Source organism: Aythya ferina (genome assembly GCF_964211825.1).
Source record: "Aythya ferina genome assembly, chromosome: 23".
NCBI classification, from domain to species: domain Eukaryota; kingdom Metazoa; phylum Chordata; class Aves; order Anseriformes; family Anatidae; genus Aythya; species Aythya ferina.
Window position 1 is genome coordinate 2,522,279 of NC_140321.1, and position 21,198 is coordinate 2,543,476.

General features: G+C 41.4%; 1 protein-coding gene across 2 annotated transcripts in view; it reads left to right on the forward strand.

Moving 5' to 3' along the window:
- NSF (N-ethylmaleimide sensitive factor, vesicle fusing ATPase) overlaps window positions 1–21,198 on the forward strand; it is an 81,647-nt gene that overhangs the window by 54,349 nt on the left and 6,100 nt on the right. For both annotated transcript variants that reach the window (XM_084496685.1, XM_084496686.1), the window contains exons 13-19: window positions 46–141; window positions 600–756; window positions 1,933–2,066; window positions 4,181–4,247; window positions 4,439–4,518; window positions 13,366–13,500; window positions 14,270–14,383. In XM_084496685.1, the coding sequence (XP_084352811.1) occupies window positions 46–141; window positions 600–756; window positions 1,933–2,066; window positions 4,181–4,247; window positions 4,439–4,518; window positions 13,366–13,500; window positions 14,270–14,383 (783 nt within the window). The remainder of the gene's footprint in view (window positions 1–45; window positions 142–599; window positions 757–1,932; window positions 2,067–4,180; window positions 4,248–4,438; window positions 4,519–13,365; window positions 13,501–14,269; window positions 14,384–21,198) is intronic.

Below are 21,198 nucleotides of genomic sequence, written 5' to 3' on the forward strand. Positions count from 1 at the left end.
GGTCAGGTAGTGCTGCACTTCACTGTGTTTTGTTGCCCTCTTCAGGCCAGCAACAAAGTGGAAGTGGATATGGAGAAGGCAGAAAGCTTGCGTGTGACAAGAGGAGACTTCTTTGCGTCTTTGGAGAACGACATCAAACCGGTGAGTAGGCAGCATGCGACTTGGGTGATAGAGTTACGCAGTACAGTTAATGATGCAAGAGAGCAACTTCCTTCTGGGATCAGATGTGCTGTAATTCACTGTGGTCTGAAGTATTGTATCCTGTGTTGTAGGAAGGAAAGCAGGGAGCTGCTCTCTGCCTGCAACAGTAAGGCTCTATTTTATACCTTTTCTTCTATGCAAGAATCTTAAAAAGCAATAGAACAAATAAAGCAGCACAGTTTCTTCTCCTTGTTGTATGTACACTCTCCCTTTTATGCTACTTCAGTCAATTGATGTCAGCTTTCATGCGGACTGTAACAGGAGACTTAAGCCCCGTTTTTGAGAATTTAAATTTTGAGAATTTAAATGACATAGATTCAAAACACATTGGTGACTTGCACTGATTAGAATATGTGCTGAGGATACATGTAAAATAAATGCTGCCTCTCTTAATATAGGCATTTGGAACCAACCAGGAAGACTATGCGAGTTATATCATGAATGGTATTATTAAGTGGGGTGATCCAGTAACAAGGGTATTGGATGATGGGGAGCTGCTTGTTCAACAGACCAAGAACAGTGACCGTACTCCACTTGTTAGCGTTCTTCTAGAAGGTAAAGTTATAAAATAAATAAATAAATAAATATGTATTTAAAAAGAAAGAAACTTGTGTAAATAATTTTTATCTGTTGCCCACATGGTGGCTGTTATATCCTGCAACTGCATGTAGAAGTAACATATAGGAGGAAAAATAGAATTAATTTCCTTCTCTATATTGGGTGAAATTAGTTTAGATATTAACACTGGCTTCTCAGCATGAAATTTGAGCGGATGATCTAAGTCCTGGTCTTGGAACAACAGAAAAGTGAGTGTATGCGGTTGATCTAAATGTGGATGTTTTACAGTTCAAACATCTTTAGCTGAGTTAGGTATCACTATTCGATTTCAAGTCATTGGAGATCTCAACAGTGTTATCAACTGAGTTCAAATAACAGTTCATCTGGCCACTTTTAGGTGTGTACTGTTAGAGGAGGATTGCCCTCCATCAGCACTGTTGTTGACTATGAAGAGTCTAGGAAGCTAGTTCAATATCTCTGTTGCAGATATTAAAGTGTACGTTATTTACTACTTCCCTCTTTCTTTTTCCTGAAGTCTAAAAGTTTGGATTGCTTCTATTGCTTAGTGGTTTGTTGCTTTGAAATTAAACCCTGAATAGCTTCCCCTGAATAATTCTGTGTTTGTGGTCAGCATATTTCAACATATTGCTTGTATGCAATACCTTACTGTATTCCAGATTGATTTGTACTCAGTGTATAGATTCAGATGTGTTTTGGTCTTTTAATTATCCTAGTGTGAATTCAGACAAATTATAAGTTGTCTTTGTCAATATTTACTTGGCATTCATGCTGTTTGCTTGTTTACCATGGTACCTCCAGAAAACATATCTCTAAGGGGCATGAAAGTGGTTCAGAAAGATTCTGCAAAATACAAACACATACTAATTTTGCTGCAGTGCCCTCTTCTATAAAATATGTCTCATTCTCTTTTGTGTTTGTTTCATGGCAAATCAGACTGCATGTGCTCAAATAGTTGCATTAATTTCCTTCTTTCTGCAATCCAGTCCTCCAGATGAGGGAGCGTTCCCTCTGCAAGTAGAAGAAAAGGGCACTTCACACTGCAAATACCTGTGAAAAAAATCATAATCATATTTAAAATATCATCCATGCTGAGCCTTACCAGAACTGTTTTCTCCTTTGATTTTTTTTAATTTTGTTTTTCCTTTGGATCAGGTCCCCCCCACAGTGGGAAGACTGCTTTAGCAGCAAAAATAGCTGAGGAATCCAACTTCCCCTTTATCAAGATCTGTTCTCCTGATAAGATGATTGGATTTTCTGAAACAGCCAAGTGCCAGGCTATGAAGAAGGTACTTCTGCACCCTCCTCTTTTGTTTGATGACAATTCAATTCTGTGTGCTGTAGTAGATTGAAAAGTGAATATTCCTTGAGATTGTGCTTTCTTTCCTCTGTAGGTCCTAAATTCCTATACACGTGTTTGTTTATAAAACTAAATGAATGTTTTTGGGGCACTGACACTCAGTGACTCATCCCATGACACTTAGTTTCTTTAGAAACCCTTTTGAAAAACCCAGCAAACACTGGCCAGTGACTGTTAAACAAAATTACAGCAGTTCAGTAAGCTCTATGTATCACCAAACAGATCTTGTGAAAAAATGTAAATGGATATATTGCTTTGTGTAAAAACAGTGTTGTGTTAAAGCAGTGCTATTCTCCATCTTCTGAAAGCCTTCTGTAATAATGTACTAGGCCACCCAAATACTCAGCAAGTGCACTGTGGAATTCTGGAAGAGTAAAGTCAGTTGTTGTGTGTAGTGTCCAAATGCTTTAGGTTCTACAGTAGTCTTCTCTTTATATTTAATTCAATAGAAGTCTCTTCAGTTGAAGTTCCATGGCAGAATCACTAGTATTATAGATTATTCTAGCTGCAGGAAAACTTTTTTTTTTTTGGTATTGCTTGTGGTCAGTTGTAATTCCATATGTGATCACAAAGAAATGTTCATTGTGTGTTTGGAATTTATTTTCCTAATTAATAATCTGCTAATAAATGAATGCAGAGGGTTCTGGTTAAACTCTTGCTGCTGAACAGAAAGCAAAGAAGTGGCACCTTTGAAGATGCTACCTGTGCATGTTGCCATTGAGTTAATTAGCTGCTTTGATAATTATGTTCCAGGCACTGAAAGATCAAAGGAAGCTCTTTAGATAGAAAGAATCACATTTGTTCTGGATGTTTTCAGGGTGCCTGACAGGGTAGACCTGAAAGAAGGCAAGGATCTTGCTGAAAGTAGCATGTATAAATTTATAGCTCACAGGCCTTTTGCTCATGTGTCTTCAAAAAAAAATGTTTGCTTGCTTTGTCCCAGCTGAGGAGATTTCATGTGATTGCTTTGAATAAAGTCTCAGGGTGGTTTGTGCATGGATTATTTGGTTCTGGAAGGGAAAATGTCAAGGTTCTGGCCCAGTCAGGTCTGATATATAGTCATAACTAAAAATGGAACAAAACATCTGAGCAGTGATGAGCAAGCCTGGAGCTTTGTCTCCAAAGATGAAGATAGGAAAGGCTCAGGGTTGCACTTGGAAGGAGCAGATCCTGCCCAAATTAAACTAGGAACAGTTTTGAGGTGACAAAGTTAGTTTAAATTAGAGGTTTAACAACTTGGAGAGCAGGGGAAATGCAGACAAATTGAACAACTTAGATTGTTTCAAGTAGTCAAATGGAAGAAAAGAAATTTCATTTACAGAAGCAATTTACTCTTCTGGCTGAATTATACTGGATTAGGCAGGTAAATGAGATATGTTACTCTAAGAATAAAGAAATAACCCATTGCAAGATTGCGTAGTTTTTAAGAGAAGCAGTGTGCTCACAGCTGGAAGCCCAGTTTGTGATTTAGATTCTAAAAGGATCATTCTGGATTTCACTTGAATCCAGGGTATGCTGGAGGTAGGCTTGCAATACCACTGAAGTCCTTAGTGCTACTCGTAGTTTAAATCCAATCTTTGCAGTTGCTGCTCTATAAAGCGTGATATGGAGGCTTAATCACTAGGTCTTGTTATAACCAATATCCACCCTGTATATAAAAACTTCATAATTGCATTATGATCGTGGCGGTGGTTTTTTTTTGTCTGTGTGTGTGTGTATTGTTATATTCTCAGTATTGCCCCAGCTCCAAAAACCAAAGGAAGGGTGTTCTGTTTTGTCTATTCTTTACAATCAAATGCAGCAATAGCTGGCTTTTTTGCAAAATGTATTGGGTAAATAAACAAAGCTCATCTCTGAATTTGAGATTGTCAGTGCTTTATTAAATGCAGGTAGAGTCTAGTCTTGTGGTATTTATGTTCTTTATTCTGTTTATTCTTCTAAATATTGCTGTGCTTAGTTAAAAACAAATCAACAGTTCCAATCGTGACTATTGTAGTTTTGCCGATGAGATTTAACAGTGAGTCATTTTGCTGTTTTTATTAGATCTTTGATGATGCGTACAAGTCCCAGCTAAGCTGTGTTGTTGTGGACGACATTGAGAGACTCCTAGGTGAGTTAGGACAATGGGGAGTGTGTTGTCCGTTGTGCAGAAATACTGAAATATTTGCAGTATTGAAATATCACAAACCAGAAGTGGTTTGGAACTGTTTACTTTAGGAGCTTTGAGCTGCTTTCTGTTACAGTCAAGTGGTTTATATGTGCAACTGCTTAATGGGCATTAAAATGCATTTTTCATTTCAGATTACGTTCCAATTGGACCACGGTTCTCTAATCTGGTATTGCAAGCCCTTCTTGTACTGCTAAAGAAGGCCCCCCCTCAGGTAAGAAAGTAATCGAGGAGGGAGATGCCTTATTCCTGTAATAATTTTGACAGTGGAGGGCTTTGTGTCTTGCTGATAACTGCTGTGCTGCCAGTGGTATTAGTGCTATTGTCTCTGATTCAGACAAGTTAATCCTAGCCTGCTGCTGTTCATTCAGTTAGACATTTCTAGGATAACCACAAAGGATTCATCATTAATTATCTAATTATTTAAGGGTGAATCTTACGGAGTTAGCCCTAGAAATACTAACAAAGGAAACAGGTTAAACCTTTACCATGTAAACTTCAAACATGCAAGCAGTGAGCTTTCTGATTTCACTAAGGAGCAGTACACTCCAAATTGATCCCTGGCTCAAGCACGTGCTCCCTTCTTATTTAGAATTGATTTCTGAGTAATGTATGATTGGGGATGCTAGGGTTTTAATTTGTTCTTAACTTGAAATTATCAGGTGTTAATTAAAAAAAGGTGAGTAAGGCTCCAGATTTTACATCTCTTTCTGGCCCTGTCAATTTGTACTTTTTTGACTTGACAAGATTTAAGAAAATCAGAAGCAATAATGTTTCTGAAGCTTGCACTGAATGAGACGAGCATGGAGGGACGCTTCTTTTTTGTTTGCCATTTTTCCTGTCATTCACTAGAATTCTGTGCTGTGTGTGAAAGTATCTGCATGAATAAGTAACATGCTAACAGGAAAACCTTGAAAGTTGGTGTCAGGTAAAAGTAGAGAAACACAGCCTGGCTGAACTCTTTTTTTTTTTTTTTTTGTCATTTTTAATATCTTGGAAACAGTTATGTATGCATGAGTATTGTTTTCATTAGATAGTTTGGTGAAAAGACCTTTCAAATCTAGAACTTTGAACTAAATTGTAATGCCACAGACCCTGAAGTTCCCCTTGTGGCTGTCAACCTGGGAGAACAAAGATTTCTCCCAGTGAGCTGTCTGTGCCATGTGAAGCCTCTGATATCAAACTTGGATTCTGTTATCATCATGTAAGTTGGAACAGAAAGGCTGGCTGCGTGCAGCTGCACAACCCTGTTTTTGATAGCTGTAATCTCATGTAATCGTTAACCTATTGCTAGGTATTCCCATAGTACTAGGAAATGATTATTCCCATAGATCAGCAGGAAAAAATAGAACATGATTTGGCTCAGTAGTCCAAGGAATTTATAATATTAGGCTTTGCATTTTATCACTGTCCTCTGAATGTATTTTGCTGCTTAGTTGCACTTTTGTTGGCACCCAAGTCTCCCCGAAAGCAGGATGCCGGGCTTGAAGCTCTCAGATATTTGCCAAGTTTATGCATGTTGCTAGAGATTTGTACTTTGCAATGTTTGAAATGCCCTCAAGGCTGGAAGACTTTGGGTTGACAGCCAATATTATGGTGACTTAAGCCATAAATTGTTGGAGGGTAAAGAGTTTTCTGAGGAAATGTCACTGTTTGATTGATGCTTTTTTTTTCTTTTCTTTTAAGTGTCCACTATTGGCTACTGTAGAAATTCGGACATGAGGTTAGAAGGGCCTTTTATGCTGACCTACTTTTGCTGTTCTGATCATAGGGCTCTTTCTAGCATGTTTGTTTCCTGTGAGCTCTCTGTGATAATCATGTCATCTGGGGATTATTTCTTTCATTAAAAAAAAAAAAAAAACACCAAACACAACTGTGTATAAGATGTGGATTCATGCAGGAAAAGGCCAAGAGTTCTCTGCTGTGAACCTTTACTGTGAAAAAGATTGAATGTGGGCAAGGAGACTCTTAAGGCTTTTAAGCTCAAATGAGAAACCCACAAGGGAGATAATACTGCTGGTTAATCATTGCCCTTCGAAGTTCCCTCTGAGATCACTAGTTCCCTTGGGGAGCAATTTATTTGGAAGGAATGGCTGGTTTCAAGGGTTTTGGTTGTAATTTGAGATGCAGATAAATGCTTTAAATGTACATGAGTAGCATCAGTGGTACTAACCTGCTCCATGAGGTCAAACCGACGCAAATCTCTGTGGGATTGGGGTCATGGTTTAGGTTCATTCCTCATTCCTTGTAAAAACAGTGTCCTGGCTCATACCATACACCATACGTGTCCCAGTGCTGGGAGAAATTGTTGGCAACGTGCTGGGGAGGCAGTACCTGGCTTCCTTTTCTGTCAGTAGTTGCAGGGGCCCAAAATACGAACACAGGTGATTTGAAAAGCTTAAGAATGGGAACGACAAAGCAGTTGAAAGTGCAAGCAAGGAATGAGTGGGAAGCAGAGAGCATTCCGGCAGTGCAGCTTTGCTGCTCCCATCTTTGTGGCCCAGATTATGTATTCACACAGTGTTGTCACATCACTTGCAGAGTATACTTAACGTGCAAGCAGCTTCCTACAATTACTGTAGGCTATGTGTGTAAGAAGAGCATTTCTGGGATGATATCTTATTAATTATGCATTGAGGTATATGTCTCTGTTAAATTGGTTTATGAAAGCTGCTTCCCAGATTTCCCTCCTCTTATTGCAAGTGTATTATTTTAACGCAGTGTGTGAAGGGCACATTCTCAAACCTTCTGTTTTTCTAGCTTGTTTGTACTTTGCAGAAGTTTTGGGAGTAAACATGTTAGACTTTAAAAAAAAATAAATTAGAAACGTTTGTCATTTTGCTTTAAATTCCCAGTCACTGCTCATGACTGCTAGTTCCTCTGAGCAATGCTTAAATAGTGGTATCTATTACTTGTTCAAGAAGACTGAAAAACATTGCATTTTGTTTAGTATCTTTTTTTAAACCAATTAAAAAGCTTTTCTAAAATGGACTGAAGAGAAGAAAATAAACCATGTTCTCTTGGGTCTTTATTTCAATCAAGTTTCACTGTGTTGTGCAGGAGAAGAGGCTGGGGGGGATAGAAAAACTGAAAAGGACTGTCGCAGCGGGGAGCCAAGCGGGAGAAAAGGACTTCTCTGAGAACTAAGCAGCAGCAGCTCCGAAAGCCGAAGCTGCTTCATCTACATGCAGAGTCACACAAGGCATGGAGACGCTCACCAGCCCCACAGAGGTTTCACATGTGCTTCCCTGCTGGTTCCTGTGAAAAGCTAACAATTGGCTCAAAGGGTGAAAGACCATTGCAGCATCCCCGCGCTAAGCTGGACGTACAATTTGTGCAGTGTTATGAAATGTCTGGCTTAGCGAGATGCTCTCGAACACTCTTGTGGATGCCCTTCCACTGTTCCCAGAGGCCCCCAGACCCTTTCCTCTCCGGGACACAGGAGGCTTTTGCAGATTTATGAAAGTTGATGGGGGAAAGAGGAAAATAATCTCCTTGTTTGATATAATCCCACATACATTCCCGATTCCACGTCACTTGGTATGAATTGGAAGCAACTCCAATCAATAGAGATGTTACGCTTACACCTGTAAACCTGGGGAACTGCATTTTCTCCCATTACGTGTGAAGAATCTCAAAACATATACTTAAAAATATAGAAGGGGCCAAAGTTGAGTGAGCAGCCAATGACTATCCAACAGAGGCACTTCAGTATCCACCAGCACTTACTTGGCTGTAGAGTATTTTAAGCTCCCTTTGCCTGGGGCTGGTGAGATGTGCTGAAATGATGTAATTTGAGACTCTGCTGACACGCTGGGACTTCATTTGCTTGTAGCAGTCTATGAAATTCATTTATGATCTAGTTTGTCTTAGGTAGTCAATACAATAATATGGTGCCTCTTAGGAAGTGAGTGCTAAGAAGAATCAATCTCATAATGCTTGAAAATGTAGTCATTGAAAACTACTCCCTTTTTTGAACTTTGAACGCTGTAGTTGTCTGGTTATGGTTATGTCCTTTAGTCAGATAAAATCCGTGTAGTAGAGAGAGGTGAAATCTGGGGTTACCCCACTTCTAGAATGCAGTGGGGGCAAGTTGCACATCTATGTCTCCTTAGTGTGGAGGGAGCCTGGGCTTCCAACTGAGGCACCTCTATTGTCTAAAAACAGGTGTGAGGAATCCAGACTTCGGTGGTGTGCTTGTATCTAATCTCCGTTAATGGAGGAACTAGTCCTAAAACTGTCCTGATAATGAGTCTGAAATAAAATGATCTTAAGCTGTTGAAAAACCAAGTTCCTTCTTATGTGGTAGCTACGCCTAATCTTTGGAGGTTCACCTCGAATCCTGATCTTTTACAGGCCAAACATGGCGTATGGCCTTTGCGATGGCTGTTGCAGAAATTAAGGATCAAAAAAATTTAAGTTTCTGAAAACAGGGGCAATTTAGCAGTGCATCTTAATAGCAAGAATAAATCCACTGATACATGGTGGTGGGTTGTCACTGCAGAGTAATTGGCTGAGGTCAGCTTTTGACAACTTGGCCTTATGGCTTTGCATGCTTTCGTGGCAATGCCTGGGGCAAAACATTTCTGACTTGTAGGTTTTCCAGTTGTTTGCTGAGCAAGTTGCCTGAAACTTTGGAAAGTACAAGGGACTCCTGACACTTAATTTTCTTTTAGTAATTGGTACAGCAGAGATTACGCTTGTTTGACGGTAAATGGTTTTCCAGTGGTTGAAGTTCAGAGGTAGCAGGTTGAAGTGCGTGTCTTTTGAAGAAAGCAGGGAAAACGAATGCTTTGCGTGGAACAGTTAAAAACTTGAAGTACAGTTTTGCGGTTCAGTCCTCTGTTCTAATGAGTTTTCTACCATTCAGTCACTTGTGGGTCTTGAGTGTGGTTCCTAACAGTCATGTGAAACCTGCTTATGGATCAGCCCTCTCCTAGCTTGTCCTGTTACTTTTGAACCTTGTTAAGCTTTTGTGTTCTTAGTGTTGGTATTGTTTACATTGAACAGAACTGTATGGTGAAAGTGAGTATCCTTTTGTTTGCTTTAAAACAAATGCATGATAATTTCATGTAGTGCTGTGTAGTTTTTAGGGTGAGAAAGAGCAGTTTTACTCCCTCATCTCCTCCACTGCAGCGCCGCTGATTTTACGGACCTTTCTGTTTACCCTCTTCCCCTGTTAATTTACCAAGAGTCTATTTATGGAAGTTATTCCATGTTTCTGTGTATCTTCATTGCTTTCCTTTAATTTTTCCAGCTCAGTGCTATTTGAAATGACAAGGATTGCATACCGTCTCTGCAGTAAGAGCACTGTGGATTCACACTGTAGAATAATGACTTCTGTTTTTCTCTTTTCCCATTTTAACAGTTTTTAAGTGTTTGCACTTTGAGTAATGCTTAGCTATGAGCTGACACTTCCACAGAACTTGCCACAATGACTGATTCCAGTGGCTTTCCTAAACTGTAATAAGTCGCTCAGAGTCATTTTTGTGTGTCCAGTAATTGTCCTCTGGCCTGGTTTACAGCAAGTTTGGGATTCATGTGAATAAATGTGGCCATAGCAAGTTTGGTTTTCTACAGCTGAACTAGTTGTTTAGAAAACAGATTGCTGTGTGAGCACAGAGCTGCTCTGGGAGGAGGTTAAGTGTCATCTGGGCTTTGTTAACGAAAAGGAAGTATAGAAAATGAAATCATATGTAGAAACATGGAGTTAGAGTAGGTGGAATTTGCCTCACTGATTACATTTTGTACAGAAATGTCTTCTGTTTTCTAAATGTTAGTCTTCTTCTGGTGAGACCTTTTAGTCTCTAGTGAAGTTTCTATGGAGACTCCATTTTTGGTGTTATCAAGTATGTATTTCTTCAATGTAGAAGTTGCTCAGGTAGCATCCTTCACGTAGTTAATGTGCAAGCTTGTTACTTCCTTGACCAATGTCTTGTCTGCTGTGCCATGAACAGTGCATGTGCTATTAGCTGTACTTTGGGAACAAAACTGCCTTGCTTGAGTGCAGCTGAGGATTTGTTGTGGCGTTTGTTTATGTTTTTCAAATACAGTGCTCATAGTCCATGTGAAACTGTTATTAATATGTCCCTTACCCAAGCTGTTCTGGATTGTAAGAGTTGTGTAGGTTTCACATGCAGTAAAAAACTTACAGAACCAACCAAACAACAACAACAAGACAAACAAAAACAAAACAAAAACAACTGCTGTAGTTTGTAAAGCAGATAGTCTTGGTGGTGTAGTTTTGCAAGAGTGGGCTGGTGCATCTTTCGGAGGTCTGGGTTCTGTTCTAGAGTCTCTCTGACTTCCTTTGTATCTTGGTAACTTACCTGTATAATGAGGAAACTGTTTGAAGGTGCATAACAGCATACATATGTCTTTTTACATTTTATTTTAATAAGATAGCAAGATTTAGGCAGAAATTATTTACTGTGAGGGTGGTGAGGCCCAGGCTGCCCAGAGAAGCTGTGGGTGCCCCATCCTTGGAGGTGCTCAAGGCCAGGCTGGATGGGGCTGGGTGCAGCCTGGGCTGGTGGTGGGGGTCCCTGCCCAGGGCAGGGGTTGGAATAAGATGGGCTTTAGGGTCCTTTCCAACCCTACCCATTCTAGGATTCTAGGATTTCTCCTAATGGGGCTTATAATTTTTACTGACACGTACATCAGATATGTCAGTATTATTTATAAATCGAACAAAAACATGGAGGGTAGTGTGCTATAGAAGAGCCATGAAGGCAAAGTAAATCAGAATTGAGATGAAACTGTCTCCATCAAATCTGCTGATAAGCTCTGTTTCTGCATTCCTCTCGTGGAAGATTTTAAACATGCATCAGTTCTGCTGTCACATGTGCTGTTATCCCAAGTATATCTTAGCAAGTGGAAGGCACCTTTTAACCTTTTCCTTGGGTGGTAACTTCAGAGCAAATGTCAGAGGCACTCCGTAGTGTTTGTTATCACACTTCTGTGGTGCACGATCAGATGAGGATTTTAGTGTCCTTGGAGAACTCATTTCACACAGCTTCCAAGCCTGCGTTTAAAGTCTGTTTTACCAACCCCTTCCAAAGATGAAGACCACTGAAATTTTCAGTGTGTGTAAGTGAAAAGCTTGTCTGTTGCTGAGCATCATTTATTCTTCTCAGTCTAACTTCTTCAGATTAAAATAAGAACCCAGTGGGGGTTTTGTAATTCCTCGGTTTATGCTCCTTGTAGCAGCATAGATTCAAATCCCATTTGCTTACTCTCCACTGAGGGCATAGTTTTGTCATCTTTGCATTCATGATCTTAATGAATTGCTCAGACCTGGCTCCAGTTTGTAAAAGTGATAAAATATTTTTCTTTAAAAATGTTTCCCTGGCTATAGAATGGCCATAAAAAAGGAAACAAAACATGCAGTTTTAAAGCTTTAGACCTGCAGAACAGAGGAGAAGCAGCAGCCTGCTGAACTGTTGTACTTTGCCACGCTTTCTGTGGATGTCATATGCTCAGGGCACCCTACAGGTATTTTTGAACACTCAGACCTTATTCTGCTTGCTCTGCTCCCCAGTTTTAAACCTGCTATTTCTCTCGTCAGCTCACAAATTGGCTGCTTTTCCCCATTAGGTTTCTCAGGTTGTTCCCGTGTGAAGAGGTGTCTGAATCGTGAGTGCAGTACCTCCTGAAGTGTAGGCAGCGATTTCTGCACAGCAGTGTTAGCGCAGTGTTCCCCTGACCGTGCCTTTGTGCAAAGCTTGTGACCTGGGGCATGCTCTGGTTTCAACCTGCCAGACATTTCTTCCTTGTGCTGTCTTGAGCTAAAAAATAAACTTGAAGTGAGCACTTGAGTTAGTTACTGGTTCTGGGGCTTTTGTATTGTCCATCACCCAAAGCAGGAGCGTAATCTGCCCAAACACAAAAGGTCAGTGACATACAATGGCAGTCGGGAAAAAGCATTTGTCTGGCTGTGAAGATGCCTGGTCTTCATCAAAGTTGTATTAAGTTTAAACAGGTTTTCACCCTTTGTCAAAGGAATTTGTGAACCTACCAAACTGGCAAAGCAGTTTGACTGCTCTGTAGGGATAATTTTTGTTGGTGTTTTTCTGTTGTCTTTTTTTTAACGATCACTGAACAGATGTTTTGTGGCCTAAAGTCAAATCTAGAACTTTGCTCTTTGGGTCTGAGCACCAGCTGAACTTCTGTACAGCAAATGAGAAGGATACTGGGCCAGCCAGGCATCGTCATAGTCTGTGGGCTTTTTGTTTGCTGAGCTGGACTGATCAAAGCTGATACAATAATGAGAACCTTCCATCAGCCATCACCGGTCAGTGTCTGAGCACTGTGTGGTAACATTCACATGGCATATGCAGGATGGACAAGCAAAAGTTGATTTTTATTGGCGGTTGATGTTTTCTGTTCTTTGTTCCCTAACTCTGTTATTTATAAACCCTGTTATTGCACAGGCCAGCTTGGAATTGGTGTGCTCTCTTGGTTTGAGCATGGAGGCAGCCAGACATTCTGCTGTCCTTTTATACAACCACACTGGCAATGAGAAATCTTCTGAACTCATGGCAAGCTTTGCTATTAAAGTGTGAGTTGTAAAAACATTGGAACTGTCAGTACAGTGCCAGAGAATGTCACTAAACCCACAGGATTTCTTTAAAAATAAAAATGAAAAAGGGGGGGGGGGGGGAAGAGAGGATGATCCTCTGAGAAGTTGTCTGTAATTGAGCTTTTGGGAGTGGAGCTTTAATCATGCTTTTAAATTTAATGAGGATTCAGCTATTTATAATGACAAATTTAGCAGAAAAGGTAAGATAGGAAAGCTGTGAGTATTGGAGGATTCTGTGTATCTTAATTTTTGGACTCCATTGGTGCAATTACGCCAGACTTCTGGAATCTGATCCTAGTCTTGTATGATGGATGTTGACAACTTTCACTTACTGAGAGGTGTAATGCTATTAATTTTATTTTAAGTGGTATTTTTAAATGGTCACTTTCTATTTTTCATTTGTTGTTAGCTGAAGCTTTCCAAGGTTGGTTCCTCTATTCTTTTGTTTCTCCTTTTGTGATACTTACTCTGTGTGGACAGGGTCGCAAGCTTCTCATCATTGGAACTACCAGTCGCAAAGATGTCCTGCAGGAAATGGAAATGTTGAATGCTTTCAGTACCACAATCCATGTGCCCAACATTGCAACAGGGGAACAGCTGATGGAGGCTTTGGAGGTGAGAAAAGTTAATGGATGACAAACAATCTCAAAACTTGCTGGAAATGAATGATTTTCCAGTAGATCTGCATTTTGGAATGCTGTCCCACTTAACTGTGTCATAACAAGTATAAAGCTTCACTGAATTACTTTTTCATATGAAAAATGAAGGCAGAATGAGAGAACAGTAGATCTAGGAAAAAAGTTTGTGGAGTGGATTGAAAGATTTGAAGGATATGGAAGTGGTTAGCGAATATCTTTGGGATACTTAAAGTGGAGGGTGCTAAGCTTTCATGAACAGGAAAGTCAAATGAAGGTGATTGGTGCTGAAGATACAGATTCTTTGTAAATCTGCGCTCTAAATGGCTTATTCCATGCCATAGTGGAAATTGTAGTGAAAATTGAAGGCTGTTAAAATAAGTTTAACAGGCACATCTTTTGTGCAACCTGTTACCACTGTGATAATATCACCAAAGACTGACAGATAAAGCCACTCTTGCAACAGGTTTGGAAACTTACTGTGACTTGAGCCACTGTGTTCCTCCTGGACTCTAATCTGGAGAAATCCTGGAATGAATCATAAAAGCAAATAAGTAACTGGCTGATAAAAGATGCTATGAAAAGAACAATTGTGGAATAAAAGAATTTGAGTGTTTTGCCTTGTCTGAAGACATCGCAACAAATTGTCCTTCTAAGCTAGAAAATGCACACTAGCTTCTTGTTTGCTTTGTCCTGACTTAGGTAGCATTATTCCTAATGACGGTATCCTGACTTATTTATTTTTCCAGCTCCTGGGTAACTTCAAAGACAAGGAACGCAGCACCATTGCACAGAACGTCAAAGGGAAGTCTGTTTGGATTGGTATCAAGAAGCTGCTGATGCTGATAGAAATGTCATTACAAGTAAGAATTTTTCTGGTCCAGGAAGGAGTGGGGTAAATATAGCAGTCTCAGGGGTTCCCACTTGTCTGCAGACTCCTATTTCAGCTTTGTGGTGGGAACCTTTGGAGAAAGGTCTTTTTGGAGAAAAGACCTTCGGTGAGAAGAAATTTTCAGAACAAAGAAATCTCCAGGTCTTGGTCCATGGAGAGATCTTTAAAAACCACAGTGCCTATAGGCTGTTTAGAACTGCATTTCAGAGGAGAGCATCTGGCAACTAGAGGGATTGGATTAACTTACCTTTTGTGAAATTTCTTCTCTACACCCAGCATGCTAAGCTTGCAGATAGCAATCACTTAGTGTTGTGTTTTTTTTTCTTTTTTTTCTTTTTTAAGAAAAAGGTGCCTGTGCAGGTGTATGTGCTCTTTCCCTGAAGAAGATAAATCTGTCAGGCTGTTCAGCTGCTCTTCTCTTTATTTTCCACTTTCAGCACTTTAAAGAAAATAATTGCAGAGGGTAGAAATATGTAGCTCTTAACCCTCCCCCGCACCCATCATCTATGCCTGCAAGCCAGCCATCAAGCTCGTGCTCGACAGTATATGCATGCTAAAAATGAGAGGGTGTAGCATGCAGCCCTAATCCTCTGCGGCTGACATTTCAGCGCCCTTCTGAGTCCTCCCCCCCCTCACACGCTCTCTTTTCACATCAAATGGATTTAGCGCAGCTGAGTGAACTGTCCTTAGATCTTCCTAGGAGAGGCTGAGCATAAGCTAAGAGGCATGTAGTTTAGCAGCATATAAGTCATGTATCCCTCTGTTCACTATTCACAATTCTGTTAAAACTTGCACAGCACTAAGGATATGCTCTGACTAGATGTCACCTCAGGGAATAAAGTCATTTATCTAGATTACTTTTTCCTCTTCTTCCTTGGCTTTTAATTCCATACCTACAGGCAAGTCAGTAAGTCATTGCTCACATGTATTAAATGTATTTAAGGGGTGCAGGCCTCAGGGACTGCCTGGCTCTCTTGCAGTCCATTTCACTTAGCCTTGACAATGGATTCCTTCTTCTGACGCAGGACGTTTTCTTTTGCTGCTCTGACCTTAAGTGTTTGTTTTTGTCAAAAGTGAAGGTGAAGGTTATGTAAACTGTGGACAGTTGTGTATCTGATGTGTGGGTGGAGATGCTTACCCCAGACTTGTTCACAGCATCACCCTGTGGCTGCACACCTAGGACACTGTAGACAGGGAGTCTTCAGGCCCTGGGCAGTGCAGACAGGTAAACTGGTGTTGTGCGTTTTTTTTTGAACCAGGTAACAATTTTGTAGACGAGCCTATGACCAGTCAGGCTGGGAGGAGATGGGCAGAACTCCCGTGTTCATGCCACTCCTGAAACGTGGAAGAAGTACAAAAGGAAGGGCTGTTACTGCCAGCATAGGTGGCTGGTAACCCACCTGTGTTTACTATACAAGGGTGGTTGGTAGTGACGTGACTTCTGTTACTACATTCAATTTTGGTGAATAGTACAAGGAGGTTAAATACAAAGAAGTTCTGTTGTGAAAGATCTGAGCTGTTTACGTGTCTCCATCTTAAGAACTGCTATTAGTAAGGAAAGCGGTACAGGTATGTCACTAAATAGAAAAATATTACCACGGTAATACCCGATTTGGTTTGCTTTTCCAGGAAAGGAGAACTTTATTAAATGAGATACTTAATTTTTCACTGAGCTAGAACACAGCGTTTTAGAAAGAGAAAGATGAGAAACCTAAGATCCTTAATAATTCCAAGTGATGGACAATGTTTCTCAAAATGCAAGTGATTAGGTCCCATGGTGAATGAATTCTTTGCAAAAATAGTCTTCCTTCCTTCCTTCTCTGTGGTCACTGAATTTGTGTTTTTGTTTTACTAGACTCGTAAACCTAACGTGTTCTATATGTAGATATTCTTACACTGTTTAAATGACTTCCAGTTTGTTTAAAAGTCAAATCTTGCTCAACTTCTCTCAGTATCAATATCTTCTCTTGGAGTATCATAAACCACTGCATTGCTTTGATGCCTTGGGTTGCTTTGTTACCTTGTTTACAAACCTTGTAAACCCGCACTTTTTGGCAGCTTAATTTCCTTCAAACTGTGCTAATGTTTTACTTCGCTGTTTACTTTAATGTTGAACTGTTTGCATTTAGTGTCATATAGTTTGGTCATCTTGTTTACACTGTGAGTCCTGGAATGATGTTCAGTTCTTGTTCAAAAGAAGTGTTTGATCAATGGATACACTCATGGTCTGCCATGCGAATCCAGAAAAGTTTAGTTTAGAAGTGTCCTTGGCTGCTGTACATGGACCTCTTCATAGTGCTATCGGGTGCCACTATAGCTATATTCTGGCCTAACCCTGCAACCTTACCCTGGGGTGCTGCTGCATACATGAGCCTTCATTTTCCACAGCTAGAGGACTGGTTCTGTCTGCTTATTTTGCCTGCCCATCTTGTTGCTCTTGGATTAAATTGTCAGGTCTTGCTCCTTCTCAGAGTAGCAACCTGACTGAGCCAGGCAGCTCTCCAGAAAGCCCCTTTCTGAACCTCAAGCATCTCCTGATTTGGTACTTTCTGTTTAGCAGAAATAAAACTTGCATTACAGACAAACAGCTTAGATGATTTTAACATACATGGGAATTTATTTTGAAAAGCATCATAAAATACAGTGTATGTTATACTAAACAATATACTGAGACCTATTAAGAGTTTGCATTTTGTGATAGCTTTACAGGAGTACTGTGCTACCCAAGGGCATGCACATCTTGCTGGAGTATCTCTTCTTCTCATGACTGAAGATTTATGAAGTCTCTCCAGTTTCCTTTTCCTCTAAGGACTCCCAGGCATGTCCTGAAAATGGTGATTTACCAAGAAGGAGCAGCCATTTTCTTACCACCTCTTTGAGACCTCTATGGGTTGTGTCACAGAGCTGTTCTTCACTCTGTTGTTCTAGAAAACCTTTCACCCTGTTTGATAGGAGCATTTCTCCTTTCACAGGTCACTAGAGGCTCTGCTCAAGAGTCCTGAACCTGTGTCCCCTTTGCACTCTGACACCATCTTCTGCTCCTCTCAGGACAGCTAAACCTTTTGCTTTCATGTCTGTGTTTTTTGAATTAGCTGTTTGATCAGGTTTGTCTTTGTTGCCTTTCAGATCCATGCTTTAGTCTTTTGGACAAGATATTGTGTAGGTAGATGGATACTGTTCTTCCCAAAAGATTCTGTAGAAGCTCTGTTAGTACAGATGATGGACAAAGTGTTTTACCATAGCCACTTTCTTGTGTCTGAGTGAAATGAGTTGAGGGGGCAGTATCTTTGACTAGGAAGATGGAGCAGTGGCATTGGCAAATCTGAAGCTGATGGCCTTAGCACACATATTCTAGTAATAAAAAGATTCATTTTTATAGACCCATCTCAGATTATGTTGATGTGTTTTTTTAACAACTATTGGATCGGTCCTTTGTTGTCGTTTCCAGCTTTTAAGTTTTGAGGGTTCATCTGACTATTCCATGGATTCCTAACTTTGCACTATCTACCTGCATCTTCTTTGCAGGTAGATAGTACTCTTGACCCCTGTGTCGGTCACTGAGATAAGTCATCTTGGATTGAGCCATGGCCTTTGAAGGTTCTGTGTGAGGTTGTCTTTCTGTCAGCTTCGGGCTTTTTGTTGGTGGCCAAAAGTCGTACCTTGCTCCATCTCAGTGTTCACGGTTCCTCAGGTAAGGTAGAGATGTGAAAGGTTTTCTCTTTACTCCGTAAACTGTCTGGTTTTGTGGCCCCTGTAGTAAGTGTCTTGACTCTTCACACGCTGTTTTATGCACTAGGCTGTTGGCACTGGTAGCCAAAATATTTTTGATGCTTATACAAATTTTGTTGCTCAGCGATGGTTCTGTATGGGGTACAGGTATCTAAGTAGAGAATTGTTCCTCCAACCATCAAAGCTGCCTTTCTCTGGTTTCACTTATTTGCAGAATACTTAGAATCACAGTATCGTTCTGGTTGGAAGGGGCCTCAGGACATCATCTAGATCAAAGCAGGGTCAGCACTGAATTCAGACCTTCATGTTCATCTCACCAGCCTCTATTACCTCAACAGTATATAGGAGCCAGGCCCTTGTGGCTCCAACATGAATGATAAATTTTGTGGGTTTTTTTTTTTTTTTTTTTTTTTTTTGAGTATTGCAAGCAAGGCAATTCTTCACAGTTCATTTGCCCAGCTCTTCTAGTTTTCTCATGGATAATCTGAGAGTTTAGATCATGTGAGAAGTCAAATCTGAGGACTTGGTGGGCTGCCACTTGGGTTACTCCTCTGAAGAAGTCCTTTCTTTTAGAAGTGGACACGTTGATGTGATCTTTTTGGACTTCAGCAAGGCTTTTGACACGGTTTCCCATAGGATCCTACTGGACAAAATGTCCAGCATACAGCTAAACAAAAACATCATACAGTGGGTGAGCAATTGGCTGATGGGCAGGGCTCAAAGGGTTGTGGTAAATGGGACGTAGGGGTAAATGGGATGTAGGTTGCCCCTGGGATGGGGCAATGCTGGCTATACTGGGCTGGCAGACTGGGCGATGAGATGCTGGAGAGCAGCCCCGCAGAGAGGGATCTGGGGGTTGTGGTTGACAGCAAGTTGAATATGAGCCAGCAGTGTGCCCTGGCAGCCAGGAAGGCCAACCGTATCCTGGGATGCATCAAGCACAGCATCGCTAGTTGGTCGAGGGAGGTGATTGTCCTGCTCTACTCTGCGCTGGTGCGGCCTCACCTTGAGTACTGTGTGCAGTTCTGGGCACCACAGTACAAGAAGGACATTAAACTGTTGGAGATTGTCCAGAGGAGGGTGATGAAGATGGTGAAGGGCTTAGAGGGGAAGACGTATGAGGAGTGGCTGAGGACATTGGCCCTGTTCAGCCTGGAGGAGACTGAGGGGAGACCTCATCACAGCCTACAACTTCCTCATGAGGGGGAGTGGAGAGGCAGGTGACCTATTCTCTGTAAACACCAATGATAGGACCCACAGGAATGGTGTTAAGCTGAGGCAGGGGAAGTTTAGGCTGGACATCAGGAAGAGGGTCTTCACCGAGAGGGTGGTTGCACACTGGAACAGGCTCCCCAGGGACATAGTCACTGCACCAAGCCTGTCTGAATTTAAAAAGTGATTGGACTGTGCACTTAGTCACATAGTCTAAACTTCTGGGCAGACCTGTGTGGTGCCAGGAGTTGGACTTGATGATCCTTATGGGTCCCTTCCAACTCAGGATATTCTATTGATTCTATTGATCTTTACTGCCAGTATCTACAAAAATGCTATAGGTCTTACCTGAGAAGGTCAGGGATCCTTCTCACATGCACTCCTCTACTTCTCTACTTCTCCTCTACTTCTCTACTTCTCCTCTACTTCTCTACTTCTCCTCTACTTCTCTACTTCTCCTCTACTTCTCTACTTCTCGTCAAAGATCAGATATAATTCATCCTTCTCAAAGTATTTCCTTTTTCCATCTGTCTTTAAATTTGTTGAGAGAGTACACATTCTCTCTCAGGTAAAACTTTTTGTTTAAGCTTGGTCTTGGCAGCTCTGGCTCCCAGGTTTGCTTTGGCTCTTTGTGTAACTTCAGGTTTCAGCAAGTTTTGATCTTCCTCTCCAGAACTTGTATGGAGTGCTTTACCAAGCTCCCAGCTATCCATCACTGTGCTGGTGCTGTCTGGTTCTCTAGGAGGGACCGTTTGTGGCCTTCTGCCCTTTGAGTGGATGCTGCTGAGAGCAGTTAGGTACTAAACATCTGTGCTCTGCTAATTGAACCTGATTCCCACTATAGTGTTTTTTTTCCCATCTTTGTCTAATCCAACACCCTGCTGTAAGCATGATCAACTAAAATAGGGTTCTCAGGGCTGTGCCCAGTTGGGTCTTGAATATCTCCAAGGATGGGCACTCCGTAACCTCTACAGGCAGTCCTTGACAGTGCTGAATCACCCTCAAAGTAAAAAGCTTTCTCTTATGTTTACATGGAATTTCCTGTAGTTCAGTTTGTATCTGTGATATCTTGTCCCGTCAACAGGCACCACTCAGAAGAGTCTGCCTTCTCTACTCCTTCCTGCCTTGTCTTTCTGCACGTTGATAAGATTTACCCTCAGGATCCCAGTCCCAAGCCTTCTTTTCTCCAGGGTAACCAATCCTAGCTCTAACAGCCTGTCCTTTTATGACAGATGCTCAAGTCATCCTTGTGGCCCCTTGCTGAACTCTGTCCACTATGTCCCTGTCACTCTTGTACTAGGAAGTGCTGAACTGGGCACTGTGCTCCAGGTGTTGTCTCACCAGTGTTGAGTAGGGGAAAGAACCATCTCCCTTTGGTCTGGTAGCAAGGCCCTTCCTGACATAGCCCAGGATGCTCTTGGCCATCTTTGTTGCAAGGACCTGTTGCTGGTTCATCTTCAACTTCCTTCAGAGCCCTCAGGGCCTTTGCTCAAAGCCACTTTCTAGCCCCTTGTCCACCAGCCTCTACTGATGCGTGGGGTTATCCTGCTCAGGAGCAGGACTTTGTGTTTCCCTCTGTTGAACTGCATGGCATTCGTGGCAGTCGGTATCTCTGTGCTGTTGAGGTCTCCCTGAATGAAAGCACCACCACCAGGGGCATCAGTCACAGCTCTCTGTTTTGCCCTCTGCAAACTTGCTGAGGGTGCACTCTGTCCCCAGATACCCCTCACTAATAAAGAGGTTAAGCAGTATTGGATCCCACACAGGTGCCCGGGATTTACTACTAGTGACTGGCTTCCAGCTGGACTTGATGCCACTGATCACAACCCTTTGAGCCCAGCAGTT